The following is an 18,003-nucleotide window of genomic DNA, read 5'->3' on the forward strand; positions in this document are numbered from 1 at the left end:
GTTTAATCACTGGACTGCTGCATAGAAGTAGATGAAGGATCATTGCACGTACCCAGGGAGCAAGTATGTGAGTGTCACTAGGTGCTGGAGTTGCTATGGCCTGTAACAGAGAGAGAGAAGGGAAAGCACAGCACAAACAGCATCCAGAATGAACAAAAGGAAAGGGCACAGATCTGGCAGAAGGAGATTTCTGTTTCTATTAGTTCAACACAGTTGTGAGGTAATTTTTAATGTGCACCAGTGAGGTCTCTTTCCTGAGTCACTCCTATGCACATATTTATATAACAAGCACTTACACATGACAACAGGATAGTGTGCCTAAAGCCAGTGCATTACTCTCCTAGCCTCTGTAGCATGGTCTCAACTAAGAAGTCCTACGATTACAATTGTGGTGAATGAAGATGGCAAATTCTACACACTTTTGCTGGAGGGACCACTCATTTCAATATCCTGCTATTGATTTCTCGAAGGAATAACTGAGACCTATCTCTTGAAAATATGTTTTCGTGTGGTAGGTATTGCTGTATGAGTTTAAGCCTCAAGCCATGAGGGTTATTTAAAAGCAAAAAAGCCAGTATTGGATTTCTGAGTTTCTGAAATCGCTGAAGGTAATGACCTTAACACAAGGTTCACGATCCCATACAACACCTAGCACTTCATAGTCAGGAGATGCCAGTCACGGCTGGCGGGGATTCGCACGGGGGGTTATTTAAAAAAAAAAGGAAAATAAAGCATAACTTCCCGGGTCCAGTGCCGTCACCTGACCGGGTCCCGCGAACAGGAAGCAGGCCGCCTCCCTCCCCTCCCCAAAGCCAATCACAACGCTGCAATGGCAGCATGTATAATTAGCTGAGACGCCGACCGCACACGTGTCTATGGGGAGGCCATTTTCTCTATGTAGGCTGCATGCAGCCTACATAGAGAAAATGCAGAGTGTGTATGATTGTTTGGTCGAGCATGGGGCCGACCAATCAGTCAGCACCCACAACAGTGGGCAAGCCACTCCTCCCCTGTACTCGAGCAGGACCAAACCAACCAAACCCTTCTGCTTTCTCGCTGAGCGAGAAGCTGAAACATAAAATGGTAGTTTCACCATTTTATGTTTCTGCTTCTCGTACTGCGAGAAAGCAGTGGGGTGACGCCCCTCCGCCCACATGGAGGAGCCGACCCTGGCATAAGTGGACTGCAGATGAGTGTATACAGAGATCTCATTCACGCTGATCCAGGAGGGGCAAATTCTGGGTCCCAGGTGAGGGTGAAGAACAGAGGGTACAGCTGCACCTGAACTGATGTACAAAAACACAGGACCCCTTGTGTTGATGGTGTTGGCTGCCTCAGAAGGTGGTGGCGGTTGCACAAAACATAACTGAAAACGGGATCAGCAAGCAGGATGCCCTATGAGGAGCAAATGAGGACCAAGTGCCACATAAGGAATCAGCAGGGCCCTATCCAGAATAACGGTAGGATGTAGGTTTGTTGTTGGTAGTGGGGAATTTATGGCACAAGTTTGGAGGAAAGAAATGTATTCTCCACTTGAGACGTCTGACGTTGCAGTGCTCCACTGAAAATCAGTGATCAGCCAGACCGTTAACTCTTAGGGCCATATGTAGGTAATCTCTATTTACCAATTCTTAAATACCGATTTTGAACGATTCGGTATTTAAGAATCGGTAAATAGTATGTAGGTAACAATTCTGTAAATGTTACCGAATCGGTAATATTCGGCATTACCGATTTGGTATTTACCGATTCAGTAATTCCCATTCATTCCTATGGATCTGGATGCCCATACGAATGAATGGGAAGCCATTCACCATTACCAATTGGGTAAATACCGAATCGGTAATAGGGGGAACATATTCAAGGGTGGCAGGGTGTCACATTGACACACTGTTGCACCCCTGAATCGTGCATGTGTGCACATGTGGCACACATACATGCCCTAAGGGCATGTTTGTCTGCCACATGGCACTTTTAAAAAAATCACAAAATAGCTTTTTTAAAGGTTTTCGATATTTACCACCAACGTGTAGTTGGTAGTAAATAACAAATCCTTAAATCAAAAATGCACTCACCTGAGTGCTCCCTATATAGGATTTTAAGGATTTGTTAATTTACCGAATCCTTAAATTACCGAATCCTAAAATCAAGCCAACTACATTAGAAAAAGCTTAATACCGGTCGGTAACGGCAAATTTACCGATTTTCGGCCATTACCGACCGGTATTAAGCTACCTACATATGGCCCTTATTTAATATTTTACAGTGACGTGTGCACGAAGGATGAGAGGGAGACAAAGCCTTTCAATCCTTGCATTTTAAGAGAAGATTTTTTTTAAAGTTGCGATAGGTTGCCATATTGATTGAAAATATCTTGGATGATTGGAAAACCACCATTTTTTATATTGTAAAAGTTATTTGCACGTGTTTTTTAAACGTTGGTTAATTCTGAAGGATTTTCTGGCCTGCTCTGTGATAGTTACCAAAGAACTATTTGGTTAATCAAAACTTACATGAAAACTTTTGAAAGCCAGTTCTGCCAATTTAAGGAAAACCCAAATTGATGCACAGATAAAATAAATAAAACATGAAATTGAAATATAAAATAGGCAGTCTTTATATAGATGATTTAGGGTATATGTAATGTTTTAGTTAATTATCATCTCTTTGTGCATTTCTTTGTGCCCTTCTTAACAGTCAACAACACAGCAAAACCAATGTAATGTTGTGCAGTAGCAATTACCTTGGAATGAGAAAAACAAGTAAGGGGATGAAGAGGTAGTGCAGCATTCCCTGTTGCCTCAGCCTGGAAAAGAAACTGTTTAGGTTTCAGCCCTACAAATTTCCACCAAAGTACTGTGGGCTTCTTCCCAAGAAGATGTAATTCCGCAATTAGAACAACCCTGAACTGCTGTAGGACAGAGTTCCCCTGAGAATCTTGAGCAGGAGAAAATAGGGTGTACAACCAGCTCAGAAGACTGTGGTTCTGTCACACTGGCAGTACCTAATTCAGATCCCTGCTCATCGGTTCTCAGGAGATGAAGTGTGCCATACAATGATCCAAGTAAGGAGGAAGCAGGATGCTTCCGTCGTGAATATTCTCACCAAAGATACCATCACTTTGGAAGCAGCTTACAGTGCAGCTTACAGTGCAGATTTGATACCAATGTTAAGAAATGAAAATGTAAATCCTGTTCTGAAATCATTAGAAATCTGTTATGACACTTCTTTATAGAAACGAGCAGATCCTGAAGAGAACTAACTTTGCTAGCACTCCCCTGGGCCAATCAGTGGAATGATTCTCTGATGCTAGTCCAGCTAGAAATGTACAGTTTTTATCCAAAGATTGAGACACTTTAGACCCAGCAATGGGTGAAAAGCTCCTGTTTTCCAGACACACTATTCAATGGACTCCAGATTCCTGATCCCTGCTCTGCTGCTGGAACAACAACTGCTTTTTTTTGACTCAGCACTAAGATGCCTTCCAATAATGGTCTTACTTTAATCTGTCTTTGAGGAGTGTAGGGATGAGGCTTAAGCTGAAGGTTTCGAAATGAAGCTAATAGTATAACCTAATTAAAGAAAAGTCTTGAATATATCCTATGAATGGACCTTGCCTCACCTCTGTTTCCCAGTAGTTAGGATCTCTGTTGATCTGCCTGGGGAGCTACTGAAGTGGATTTCTTTCCAGATTTACATTGTTAGAAATGTTTCCAACCAGAGGAGGTAGTAGAGAGATAGTACTTCCAGAAAGGCCACATTTGAGGAAGATGAGCTCGCACTCTTATATGAAAGGGCATATTTGAGCTCTTTAAAGGCCTTTGTCACAGTTTACTCCAAATGATTTCCCCAAAAACCTGACCTTGAAAACGGAACTTCTTTTTTTAAAAAAAAATAGGTAGTCACATTTTTCTTTTTAAACAAAATCAGATCATATAATCTTCACCGTTCAACCTCCCCACCCCTCTCTCCGCAGCAGATCTAGCCAACATATTGTCCAGTTAACCTTTTACAAAACAATTAGCATACATTAATCTGTCCTATTAGCCTCATTCCTGTTCGCTATTCAAGCGAGACCAATTCATTAGGGGAGCCCAGATAGCAAGCCCTTTGGCTTTCGCCCTGTGACTTCTTCTAGAATAAACAGCTGTTTCCATTCTATGCACTACAAGTAATCTTCCAAGCCAGTGTTGTCCAGACGGAGGAGTTTCCTTAAGAAGTTTCCTTTTCGGATTCCACTCCTCCGATAAGGAAACTTCTTAAGGAAACGTTCTTAGTCACTTTCACCTTCCAATCTCTCCCCTACATAGGTCGACAGGGCAGAAATGACGTTCTGGAAGCCAACGCTTAAATGTGAAGCCCATCACAAGAGATGTCGCATAAAAACTTGGCCTGATGTTTCAACCATTCAAGCAAAGCCAGGTATTTCACCCTCCTTCATGGGCCCAGTCTAGTAGTTACAGCCTTTGACTAATAACTGAGCCTTATAATCTGCACAAATTCCAATTCTCAGTGACAACTTATTTCCTGCATCAGCTTTCTTTGCATCAAAGTCAAAGTCAAAATAGCTTTATTCGACAGATTTGTCATAAAAGCACAACATACACAATACAAACAAATTAAGACAATAAATATTCCAAGTTTTAAAAACAATTAAAAATGTTATTAAACTTCTTTTAACTGCCGGATAAGGCTCTAGTTAAAATTAATAAAATAGATTCAGGATCAGCAATAATCAACAGATCTACTAAGGCCCCAGTTCATTACAAGTATTAAAAATCAATGACACCATTATGGGAATAAAGCTATCAGCTATCCTAGCGGAGTGCCTGCACCCGGATTGTCCAGGCCCAACCCAAAAATTTGGCTACTGCAATAACAATTGGCGGTGAAGAGTCCGTTGTTAATACTCTCAGTGCCTCATTATGCCCACTGAAACCAAGCAATTTACAGATAGGTATTACCCACATAGCACGAGGTTTCTTGTACAATGGGCAAAAAAACAACAGGTGGCTAATTGTTTCTTGTGCCTCGATACATTTTGGACACGCCTTCTCGCCGGCCCCTACCCATTTGCATGTAAATGACCTGACAGGTAAAGTACCAACCCTCATTTGAAAATACAACTTTCTATCAATTGGTTTCTCAATGAGGTCCCAGTACTGTTCAAGTGCGGGCCTAATCTTAAATTCGAGAAACCGGCCGGTCAAGTGTCTTGCTGAACTATTTGTGCACGCTGAAGTCATGATCTTATCCCAATACATCTCCTTCAGGATCTTCTTAGGGGGAAAAAATACATTGACAGGATCAGACCACAGTTCGGGCAGACCTAGGTTTTCCAGCAGCACTTTGATTTCCCTCAGCCATCTGATCTTATGAAACCGGTCACTAGTTATTACATCTTTAAGGCCATTTGCATAATGGGCGAGCTCTGCAGTACACCATAGTCTTCTCCAATATAGGAGAGGTCAGAGTTTTGCCAGATCTGGTAACGCTTTTCTACCCAGATCGAGCAGCAGTGGATACATTGGTGTGCTTTTCGGGACACTGGTGGTCTTCCGAAGAAAGGAATTGTCGGCTACTACCAATGAAGACAAATTTGCAAACCCCCAGAGCTCTGCTCCATAAAGTGCAGAACTTAGCACTTTCATGCCATAGATCTCCATCACTGGACTGATTGGTTTAGACAGTGAGGATCTATGCTTAGATACAAGGGTCCCAGCCTGCTGTTTATGCTTTATGGTGGCAATATCAATTTGCTTTGACCATCCCATATTTGCCTGTATCGTCACTCCTAAGTAGGTGAAGGCATCAACTTTTTCAAGGGGGACATTGTTCATAAATACCTTACCCCGGAATGACCTATGATCATTATAAATCAATCAATCAGGAGTTTGTTCAAGGGCGACTACTCACCCGTAAGGTCTCAAGGCGCTAGGGGTGGGGGGGTGCAGATTCCATTCCATCAAGGAGGGGGTCTGTCGAAGAGCCAGGTTTTGAGGTTTCTTGCGAAGATGGGGAGCGATGTTGTCTGTCTGAGGTGAAGCGGAAGGGCGTTCCATGCTTTGGCCGCGAGGAAGGAGAAGGAGCGGCCTCCCGATCTGGTCTTTCTGGTGCGGGGGACCACGGCGTAGGAGAGCTAGGCTGATCGTAGGGTCCTTTGGGGTGCGTGGAATTTGAGCCGGCTGTTCAGGTATGCTGGTCCGGTGCCGTGGAGGGCCTTGTGTGCGTGGGTGAGCATCTTAAAGGTGATTCTCGCCTCGACGGGGGGCCAGTGGAGTGTGCACAGGTGCTGGGAGATGTGGCAGTGTTTTGGCAGGTTGAGGACCAGTCTTGCGGCGGCGTTCTGGATGTTCTGTAGCTTGCGGATGAGGTTTTTGTTTAGTCCGGCGTAGAGTGCGTTGCCGTAGACGAGTCTGCTGGTGACCAGGGCGTGAGTGACTGTCTTTCGGTGTTCGAGGGGGATCCATTTGAAGGTCTTACGAAGGAGGCGGAGGGTGTGGAAGCAGGAAGACGAGACAGAGTTGATCTGGCGGTACATTTTGAGCTCGGAGTCCAGGATGATTCCCAGGTTGCGTGCCTGGTCTGTGGGGGTTGGTGGGTTTCCGAGGGCGGTGGGCCACCAGGTGTCGCTCCAGGCGTCGGGGTTTGGGCCCATGATGAGTACTTCTGTTTTGTTGGTGTTTAGTTGTAGGCAGCTGTTTTTCATCCATTTGGCGACAGCTTCCATGCCTTCTTGAAAGTTGCGTCTGGCGGTGTTGGGCTCGTTGGATAGGGAGAGGATGAGCTGGGTGTCGTCTGCGTATGACACGATGTTGAGTCCGTAGGTTCTGACGATGGGGGCAAGTGGATTAAAAAAGGGGGTGGTGATGGACAGAGTATCTGAATTAAGCAGAACACTCCTACCCAGTCAAAAGATCAGGGCTTGATCCATCACCGTTTTTTAGCTCACTGCACCATCCCAGTTCAGAACCTGGCTACATGCAAATTAGTCTGACCCTGGCCCAGTGCATCATGGGAACAGGGCAGACCAAACTACCAAGCCAATTCTTCACTGGAAAGGAAACAAGCTTCCGGGGACCGGTTTCTGGCATAACAGCCGTCTTCGGCCCGGCTTGCTTGAATACTGATGGTGCAGTGAGCAAGGGACTCACATCTGAGCATACCCTTCCACACTTGTGGTGGCCAAAACGATTCAAAAAGGGGGTGGTGATGGACAGAGTATCTGAATTAAGCAGAACACTCCTACCCAGTCAAAAGATCAGGGCTTGATCTATCACCGTTTTTTAGCTCACTGCACCATCCCAGTTCAGAACCTGGCTACATGCAAATTAGTCTGACCCTGGCCCAGTGCATCATGGGAACAGGGCAGACCAAACTACCAAGCCAATTCTTCACTGGAAAGGAAATAAGCTTCCGGGGACCGGTTTCTGGCATTACAGCCGTCTTCGGCCCGGCTTGCTTGAATCCTGATGGTGCAGTGAGAAAGGGACTCACATCTGAGCATACCCTTCCACACTTGTGGTGCCCAAAACGATTCAAAAAGGGGGTGGTGATGGACAGAGTATCTGAATTAAGCAGAACACTCCTACCCAAGTCAAAAGATCAGGGCTTGATCCATCACCGTTTTTTAGCTCACTGCAACATCCCAGTTCAGAACCTGGCTACATGCAAATTAGTCTGACCCTGGCCCAGTGCATCATGGGAACAGGGCAGACCAAACTACCAAGCCAATTCTTCACTGGAAAGAAACAAGCTTCCGGGGACCGGTTTCTGGCATTACAGCCGTCTTCGGCCCGGCTTGCTTGAATCCTGATGGTGCAGTGAGCAAGGGACTCACATCTGAGCATACCCTTCCACACTTGTGGTGGCCAAAACGATTCAAAAAGGGGGTGGTGATGGACAGAGTATCTGAATTAAGCAGAACACTCCTACCCAGTCAAAAGATCAGGGCTTGATCCATCACCGTTTTTTAGCTCACTGCACCATCCCAGTTCAGAACCTGGCTACATGCAAATTAGTCTGACCCTGGCCCAGTGCATCATGGGAACAGGGCAGACCAAACTACCAAGCCAATTCTTCACTGGAAAGGAAACAAGCTTCCGGGGACCGGTTTCTGGCATTACAGCCGTCTTCGGCCCGGCTTGCTTGAATCCTGATGGTGCAGTGAGCAAGGGACTCACATCTGAGCATACCCTTCCACACTTATGGTGGCCAAAACGATTCAAAAAGGGGGTGGTGATGGACAGAGTATCTTAATTAAGCAGAACACTCCTACCCAGTCAAAAGATCAGGGATTGATCCATCACCGTTTTTTAGCTCACTGCACCATCCCAGTTCAGAACCTGGCTACATGCAAATTAGTCTGACCCTGGCCCAGTGCATCATGGGAACAGGGCAGACCAAACTACCAAGCCAATTCTTCACTGGAAAGGAAACAAGCTTCCGGGGACCGGTTTCTGGCATTACAGCCGTCTTCGGCCCGGCTTGCTTGAATCCTGATGGTGCAGTGAGCAAGGGACTCACATCTGAGCATACCCTTCCACACTTGTGGTGGCCAAAACGATTCAAAAAGGGGGTGGTGATGGACAGAGTATCTGAATTAAGCAGAACACTCCTACCCAAGTCCCCGGAAGCTTGTTTCCTTTCCAGTGAAGAATTGGCTTGGTAGTTTGGTCTGCCCTGTTCCCATGATGCACTGGGCCAGGGACAGACTAATTTGCATATAGCCAGGTTCTGAACTGGGATGGTGCAGTGAGCTAAAAAACGGTGATGGATCAAGCCCTGATCTGTTGACTGGGTAGGAGTGTTCTGATTAACTCAGATACTCTGTCCATCACCACCCCCTTTATGAAATTATTTTGGCCAGTCGGCGGGGAACGAGGCGGTCGCCAGGGAGCGGTTGATGGTGTGGCGGAGCATGGGTGCGATGGTGTCGGCGGCTCTGTTGAAGATGTGGTGGGGGCAGGGGTCCGTGGGGGCCCCTGAGTGGATTGACTTCATCGTCTTCAGTGTGTCTTCGGTGGTGAGGGCTGTCCAGTCATCAATCGCTGGTTTCCGGGTGTCGGGGGTGGTTGGTGAGGGTTCAGTGTGTTGGTTGTCTTCGTCGAAGTTGTCGTAGATGCTCTTGATTTTGTGGTGGAAAAAGGTGCTGAGTTTGTCGCAGAGGTCTTGTGAGGGAGGGATGTCGGTAGACTCACTGGTGGGTTGGGCGAACTCCTGGATGATGCTGAAGAGTTCCTTGCTGTTGTGTGCGTGAATGGAGATTCTGTCTTCAATCGCTTTTTTCCTCGTTTATCTGATAAGTTGATGGTGGGCGTTGGTGGCGGCTCTGAATTTGTTGTGGGCTTCTGTGGATTTGGTGTTTCTCCAGGCCTTTTCGAGGCGGCGGCATGTGCGCCTGGACTCTCGAATGTCGGTGGTAAACCATCTGGCTTTCTTGGCACGGGTATTGTTGTTTTTCTTGAGTGGGGCTATGGTGTTGGTGCTGTCCGAGATCCATCTATGCAGGGTTCGGGCTGCGGTGTTGGGGTTGTCGTTTTCTGCGATAGTTGGGGTGGAGTTGTTGAGTGAGGAGGTGAGCTGATCGTCGGTGATTTTGGTCCAGTTTCTTTGTGGAAACAGGTGCTGGTGTCTGTGGATGGTGGGTGTTCTGAAGGTGAAGTGGACGCAATGATGGTCGGTCCATGGGAGTTCGGTGGTGTGGCTGAAGGTGATGAAGTTTCCTGTAGTGAAGAGGGGGTCGAGGGTGTGTCCTGCTGAGTGCGTGGGCTCGGTCATAATCTAGCTTATTCCAATGTTGTGAAGGTTGTCCAGGAGTCATGTGGTGTTGGGGTCCAGTTGATTGTCGAGGTGGAAGTTGAGGTCTCCCAGCAGGGTGTAGTTGGTGGATACGATGGCCTGCGGGGAGATAATGTCCGTGATGGAGTTGGCGAAGGGTCCGCGGGATCCAGGGGGTCGGTAGATGTGGGTTCCTCAGAGGGCGGCGGTGGGGCTGGCCAGTATCTTGAAGTGAAGGTGTTCCATCAGTTCTGTGGACTCGTCAGGGATTGTGCTCAGGCGGAGGCTGGATTTGTGGGCGATGGCGATGGCGATGTCGGGTCCCGAGGTGGTGTTGGTCCAGGTTTCGGTGAAGAATGCTACGTCCGGGGTGGTGCTGTCGAGGAGGTCCCAGACCTCCTCGACAGGCCATAAATTAAAGGCCATAAATTTTGTTTTGGCCGTATTAATGGTGAGGCCCCGCATGAGGCAAAAATCCTCAAACCTACTTAGTGCTTTCTGCAGTCCACTGGGAGTCTTAGACATAATTAACGTATCGTCCGTGAACATAAGGATAGGTATATGTTCATTTGCCAACGTTGGGGCATCCAGGGGGACCGCGGAGAGTAAACCAGCCACATTAACGAAGAGCGAAAACAGTGTCGGTGCAAGCACACAGCCCTGTCGCACTCCCCTGTCCACGGGAAATGACTCCGTCACCTCCCCCCGTGCCCCCCACCACACCCGCGCGTGGTTACCATCCTGCAGGTGGACAATCAGTAATAATAAGTTGGGCGGCATCCCCATTTCCCCCAGGACTCTCCACAGCTTATGACGAGGCACTAGGTCAAAGGCTGCCTTAAGGTCCACAAAAACCGCGTACAAGGCCCCCTTTCCAAAAACTACTGTCTTTCAATAGATGTTGACAAACCTGAAGACCTGATCGATAGTACTAGTAAGGGGAAGGAGGCCTGCTTGCAGTGGTGATAGGATCTTTTCATCATCCATCCACACTTGGACTTTTTGTAGAACCAGACGACCAATAATCCTTTGGATGGAATCTATGAGACGAATTGGTCTGTAATTTGCAGCCACTGCTTTATCCCCTTTTTTAAATACTGGAATGATCTCGGCCCCCTTCCAGGAATCCGGGATTGGGGCACCAAGGGCAATTGCATTTGCTATGTGTCTTATATACAATCGCCATGATGGTTTGTAGTTCATGAACACATCCGCAGGGACACTATCTATTCCTGGGGCTCTTCCCGGTGTAATGGAATTTAGTGCCATATCCACATCCGCTAATGTAAATATCCCGCTTGAGAAATAGCAGTGGGCATAGGGATCCATATTCGCTTCGTCATCCAGTGATGCATATTGGGGTTCAAAGTGCTCAACCCAAGAATGGATGGCGACATTGTTTTGCGGAGGGTCCGGACACACCCCTCGGTCCCACTTATATGTGTCCTAGAATACTTTAGGGTTCCTGGACACACATACCTCCTTTAGCTCCTGCCATCTTGCCTGGTCCCAGACCTTTTTTGCTTCTTTAATTTCTTTTCTGTACGAATCACGTGCCACCCTAATTTTTACTGGGACCCGGGCGGCTAGTGCTGACCCTAGTGACCTCCGTGCTAGGCGACATTTTGTATTAAACCACCCTTCCACTTTCTTGGGCTTGGCTCTGTCGGGATTACTAGGTTTACAGAAAAAAGATTTTAGCCGATTAAAGAGGGCAATGTGAGTTCCTATGACATTAAACAAAGAGGACTGGTTAACATCTCCTGTCCCCCACTCTTCCAGTACCCTGTCCACCTCCTTATTCATGGCTACCAAATCATCTTGAGAATTAGAAACCTTGCTCCATTTCAGGTGCCGCATTGCTTAATGCCAAATCACTACCCATCTCTATCCTTGGTGGGTTTGCTACTCCAAATAGGCCAGTTACCATGACTCTTAGCGGGTCGTGGTCACTTTCAACTCGTGTAATAACGGCCATGTCTTTTACATACTGCCACAATGGTAGACTTGCAAGGACATAGTCGATGCGGCTTAACCTTATCCCGTTGTTAAAGGTATTGGCCCCCTGCTTATCTGACAATGTTCGCCCATTCATGGCTCTCAACTGCTGGCCTACTCACATCCCCTTGAGTTGGACTGCTGCCTCCGTCCATTTCTTAATTGGCTTGATCTCAAGGGTTGGTATGCCCCATTTCATATCCTCGTCTTCCGTGAGAGCCTGATCCTCCACCCTGAGTGGTTTGAATGTGGTGTTAAAGGCCCCCCTATTATTGCACTAGTATCCCTTGGCATGTCATCCAACAGCTGCTCCAAGTCAGCAATAACCTCAGAGCTCCTCCCACCTTGGAGGCCTCTTGCATATACATTAAAAATACACAAGTTTGGTCCTTGCACAGGGCTAAGGATGTCAATGTTATTAGTAGGGACCTGAGAAATTTTGCAGCGCAATATCTGCCGCACCCATACCATCAGGCCCCCCCTTGCTCTGCCCTTTGCTTGCTTGGTTGCAGGGACATGGAATGCTAAATATCCCAATCTGTACACAGGTTCAGTCACCCATGTCTCCTGTAGGAGGCATATGTCATGGGATCCAATGAAGTCAGACCATTCAGGGAGTGCTACCTTGGAGCACAGTCCTGCGACATTCCAAGATAGCAACGTCACAACTGCTGCCCTGTGGGTCTCACAATCAATTTGCACCCAATCCCCTTGTTGCCTGGGCAGTTTACACTGTTTCGGGGTTTCCTCTATAACAGGTAGCAATCCATTTTCCCCCATACTACTCAGAGATCTCAGGCATCGGACCACAGAAACGGGGCTGGGAGTAAGCCCCCCTGGGGGGTACTAACAAGGCTATGTATGGCGACCCCTAGTTCACTCAATGCATGACCAGTGATGAGCGGCTTGGTTACATCCACATCACATACTGGGCTCTTGTTACTGGAATCTGCTTCATGTCAATCGCACTCTTCTAGGCCAGATAAAGCATCGTACCTATTCGATGTGCGAATTCCAGTGCCGTACCCCGGACCATGCTCAAAACCACCTCTTCCCCCCTGTCCATTCCAAGAAACTTGGGCACTAGCAGGGTAGAAATAAGTTAATGCAAATGGTTTAATACAGGAGTCAGTACCCATTTTACCCCAGCTAAAATATGATCCACAGCTCTAAGGTCTCTAAAATTTATAATGACGCTATCCCCTTTTATATCCTTAGGTCTCGACCCCACCCAAACCACCCTTCTTGCAAATAGAATTTTGGCCGAGACCCCAGGGGGAAGAGGCAGATTGGCATTAAGCCAGTATATACACTTATTTTTCAGGACCGAGTAATCCTCATGCTGTCCAGGTCTTAGTAGGGGAACCCCCATCAGAATACACACATAGGGTGCGGAGGCTGGGGGAAGATTTATGCATGGTAGACAGCTTAATAATGAATCATTATTTGCCAGTTTGGCGGGGCCTAGTTTTAAGACCCCCCTTCCCAAGACCATCATTTCCCCTAGATTGTATGACTTCATTTGGTCTAAGTCTGGGCTGGGTAGCAGGATCCCTTTCGGTCAAGGAGTTACTACCTTCTGACATTTTAACCTGTGTTAAGTTGGATGGAGGGTTATCATTAACAATAACATTAACATTTGGGGGGGCGTCAGAAACCCCGGGAGCTCCCACAAACTTTTGTGCACTCATTGTGCTTGTCCCAGATCCACCAGAGTCTGCGTCCCTGCTGCCTGCTCCTTCCAGATCAGACAATCTATTTTCCAAAGCATCCAATCTGTTATAAATGGGGGTGCAAGACCTATAAAAGAGCCGTTCAAGTTTATCCCATGTTTCTTGGGACCAATCCTGGGGGGTATTCATCCTTTGGGGCAACACCAAATCTATAAGGTCATTAGCCGGGGACAAAGACTCCGCGATGTCGGAGGGCATAATTTGAGTCACAGATTGTTCACCAGGGGCATTTGTCTTTTTTACTTTTGCTTTTCTCCCCTTCTGGAATGAGCCCCCTCGTTTCTTTTTTGCTGCTACAGCTGTATCCACTCGCTTTGAACCACGCGTTTGGCGCGTTCTTGCCGGGCTTTCCGTAGGCTCGATCTGGATGCTGCGATCTATACCACTACATTCGATTTCCTGGAGGCTCTCTTGGGAATTGCATAGGTTTCCGGGTCCCCCTTGATCCTTGTGAATCAGAGCAGTGTGGGAGACTAGGTTTGCCCCCACGCCTTCACCTAAACTGGCATTAAGGCCTTGTGGCATTATGGGCGAGACCACCCTAGCTAATGCCCCTATTGAGGACCTTTTGTTTAGGGCAAGATCTGTCGATAACCTTTTCTCGGTACGGTCGATTTCATGCGCTACAATTGATGTAGCCCGTACTACGAATTGGTCCAGCGTTCCCATGATTTTTCTGCTATTTGCATAGACATCAGCAGAATAGTTTATCACTGTTTAGCCAGCGGTCTGATAAATAGTGACGTTTTTCTGCTATATCCATGGCTGTCGGGCCAGACAGTGCAGAATCTCTATTATATAACCTGGGGACGAGTAAATAGTGATATTTTCTGCTATTGTCACTGTTGTCAGCTAAACAGAGCAGAAACTCTAATATTTAGCCAGCGGCCGGGTAAATAGTGAAGTTTCTCTGCTATTTTCAAGTTCACTGGCCAAATAATAATTACATTCTACTATTTAACCAGTGGTTGAGTAAATGGCAGAAAAATCCACTATTTACCAGGGGAATGGATAAATTTCCACTATTGCGAAATATCCCTACTGGAAAGCAAGGGGGGGGGGCTTAAAAGTTCTATAGGGGAGACGTTTAAGCCACTGAGTTCTGTTGGGGAGGTGGACTTATCTCAATTTTCTGTGACTAGAATGAGGCAGTGGATGAAGAACTACACAATTTTACAATGGAAGATAACAAAGAATAGAGGAGATGGCAGCTAGAAAATTTAAGGAAGTAAAATGTAAAGGGAGCAGGGAAGAGATACATTGTAGTAGAATGGGGGTGGGGGCCAGGATCTCTGGAGCTCTGGAAAAAGCTCCCTAGATGTGATGTACAAAATAAGCAGAACGGACTGAGTGGAGGAGAAAACAGTAGAAAAGAGAATGGATGAAAATGGAATGCACAGAAAATCCCCAGCCTAAAAAGCATAGCAGGTAGAAGAGGAGGAGAAATAAAACACAGGAAAGATTGAAACAGAGAGTAACAAAGGGGAACTGGTGTGCCATGAAAGGGGGAAGCCAAGAGATTAAACACACCACTAAAACTGAGACAGAGATAAGCAGATCTAATACAACAGATGCTTAGTCTGTATGAAAGAGGGGAATAGTAGTAAAAATGTAGCACAACTTTTCAAAAGGGTATTACATTTCTCATTGGTTTATATATAAAATAGCAGAAAACTTTATAAAGGACATCATTTACTGTGACTTAGAGCTTCAAGACAGGTTTTTGCTTGGTTGTCTGATTGTCACCCTTTTTTTCAGCCATGTGAAGCCATGCTGCATGTATTAAAAAAACACATATCCTGGGATAGTTGTTTCTCTGGATTTGATCTTCCTTGTGCAATGGTGTTGCTATAATACATATACTTTAGTTTTCTAGAAATGTCTTTGTTCTTGAAATCAGTCTACCTCCTCCCACTGTATTTATATTGTAACCCTTGGGTGGGGGGGGGGGGGCAGTGATTATTTTCCATTCGACCGCAGTGCAGCAAACAAAGTTGCTACATTGCATTACGCTAGGGGAAGAGAGCCACACAGAGCCATATCTACTAAGAAATTATGCTTTTTTTCACTCTTTACAGCTCTGGCGCACGAATAGGCTGCCTAGTGCCACACACACCCCTGTGCATCGCACTGCAAAGGTGTGTTTGTGCTATCTAGCATCGTCTTTTGCCTGAGAGGGTTTCCCTTTCAGTACGAAATGCTATGCCTAGACAAACTTGAAAGCTTTCTACACATTGGATGTGTATTGTACAGTGAGGTACACATGCAATGGGTGCAAAGTTAGGAGAAATTAAACATTTTCTTTACTTAGCGCCTTCCTCAAGGAAGTACTATTTTTTGGAGCAAAGCCCTGTCTAACAATACTAGTCAATAGAAATGTGTTTCAACGTGAATGGTGGCACCATGGGAACACCTAAATACCACTCATGGTATGCCCACATAAATGAAAATAGCGCAAAGCATTATTGCGGTACTTTAACGACTACTTTTCAGATCCCAAAATGTAAATACCATAGCAAAACTATATGCCACTTTGGGTCACTTTGTATGACTTTACAGCGACACAAAAAGTCTGCCCCACAGTGCGGGCGATATGATGGAAAAACAACACTATGCTGTTCTTACATGAGATTGGCTGCAATGTCCATTGGTTGGATGTAACATACATGCAAATATAACTATTGTATGTATTGGTACTTAGGAAGCACAATCATAATCATGAGAGTGTAATGGAGGTGTGAGTGATGAGTCAAGTTGATGTGAATCATGTGAAGTTTGCATGTCGTGCATTTCATTTCCACACTTCAGTTTCTCTACCCAGATAGAGAATTTGTGGGCTACCCAGATTCAAATGAAAATTGGCAAGTGCCAAAGTGCTAGAGAACCAAAGTTTTCAAGTTTCAAAGTCAGCAGAGAATCCTCTATGGTGAGTCCCTTAACGCAATGCAACCTCACATCAGTTGAGCAAGTACAAAACATGTAAGGATTGACAAGCCACTTATGATGCTCTCGAGTTGCACCACTCATTTCCAGCAGAGCTGTGGCTAGAGAAAAACATGTTAACGTATAGGAATATATATATGTGGCTCACAAATGTCAAAGGTAGCATCCCTCTAAGATTTGCACACCCAGAAAGAGGAAAAGCTACTGTTTCTTAGGTTGGTCAAACACCACCATGGTTCATAGGACAACTCAGCATAATGTCACAAAGTAGCAATACACAGTGATATATACTATATAGCTAATTATCCATAACTCTTCTCTTTTAACAGCTCCTTAGTCACTTTCCAAGGATTATCCGACCATTGCCTGGTCCTCACAAGAGATTCCTTCACAATAATAAGGTTGCAAAAAGATTTGTGAAAGGATATATCAGAGACCATCAAGCAACATTAGATCCCAGTGACCCACGTGACTTCATTGACTGTTTCCTCATTAAAATGCAGGAGGTAAGTTACCAAAGATGACTCTTTAGTACGTGATGTACCTCTTGTCAGGTATTACTTAGTGTGTGTCTGTGCTAAATAGAGCTTTGTAAAATGTTTGTTTTACAAGTGTAATTTTCGACATCTTACACAATGTGAATTATATGGTGATTTTTGCACAAAGGAGAAGGGTTCTAATATACTGGCAAAAGACATTTTCTCCTTGAACTGGTCTCATGCTTGTGTCTCATTTAACTTTTTTGTGTGCAACGTATACATTCATACAGAGAAGTTATTTGGGAAACCGATGAAATGTATTTAGCATAATACATTGAATTCCTAAAAATGATGCATATTTGGCAAACTTTCACACAACCCTAATTATTAAGTGATCTGATGCAAAAAGGACAAGAACAGCTGAACTACTTAGACAAAATATAAATACAAATTAACTGTCTATCTCTAGACAATTCCTTCATCTAAGCCACTCATTTTGATGTAGCTGGATATTGTGGTCATTGTAACTGGCCAGCTGAAATACTTTTAGCCCATATTGCAATATTACCCCACGGTTTTACTGCATGTTAGAATGAGGATAATATGAAGTTTCAGTGCTGCCAACCTGTAAAATAATTTTGACAATATACAATAGGCTTTCCTTCAAGTTCCATGAAATTGATACATGGGGACAGTTGCACCGGGAAACACCCAGGCTCAGAGCACATTATGAGTTTTACTAAGATTTTACCGCAATTCATTTGACGACGCCGGGATTCACTTCTAGAATTTTCTTACCAAACCTTGGAATCCCTGGTAGACTGAATCTTTTTATCTGCTGGAAAGTGTAAAGGAAGTCTCTAATTTCATGCATACGACAAATTATAAATGAGCAAATACATCCCAATCCAAAGGACCACTGACTACAAAATAAAGTTTAAAGGTTTATTGCAAAGCCAAAAACAACTGAACATACAAGCACCTCAGCAAGAGGTTCAAGAAGTAAACTGGTACTAATACAAACATAATCCAACGCAAGAGTATCAGACGAATCAAAATAAAGAGCAAAG

General features: G+C 45.4%; 1 protein-coding gene across 2 annotated transcripts in view; it reads left to right on the top strand.

Moving 5' to 3' along the window:
• LOC144781695 (cytochrome P450 2F2-like) overlaps positions 1-18,003 on the top strand; it is a 599,280-nt gene that overhangs the window by 447,124 nt on the left and 134,153 nt on the right. For both annotated transcript variants that reach the window (XM_078660671.1, XM_078660672.1), the window contains exon 5: positions 16,784-16,960. In XM_078660671.1, the coding sequence (XP_078516797.1) occupies positions 16,784-16,960 (177 nt within the window). The remainder of the gene's footprint in view (positions 1-16,783; positions 16,961-18,003) is intronic.

Source organism: Lissotriton helveticus, chromosome 9 (assembly GCF_964261635.1).
Source record: "Lissotriton helveticus chromosome 9, aLisHel1.1, whole genome shotgun sequence".
In the NCBI taxonomy this organism is placed as follows: domain Eukaryota; kingdom Metazoa; phylum Chordata; class Amphibia; order Caudata; family Salamandridae; genus Lissotriton; species Lissotriton helveticus.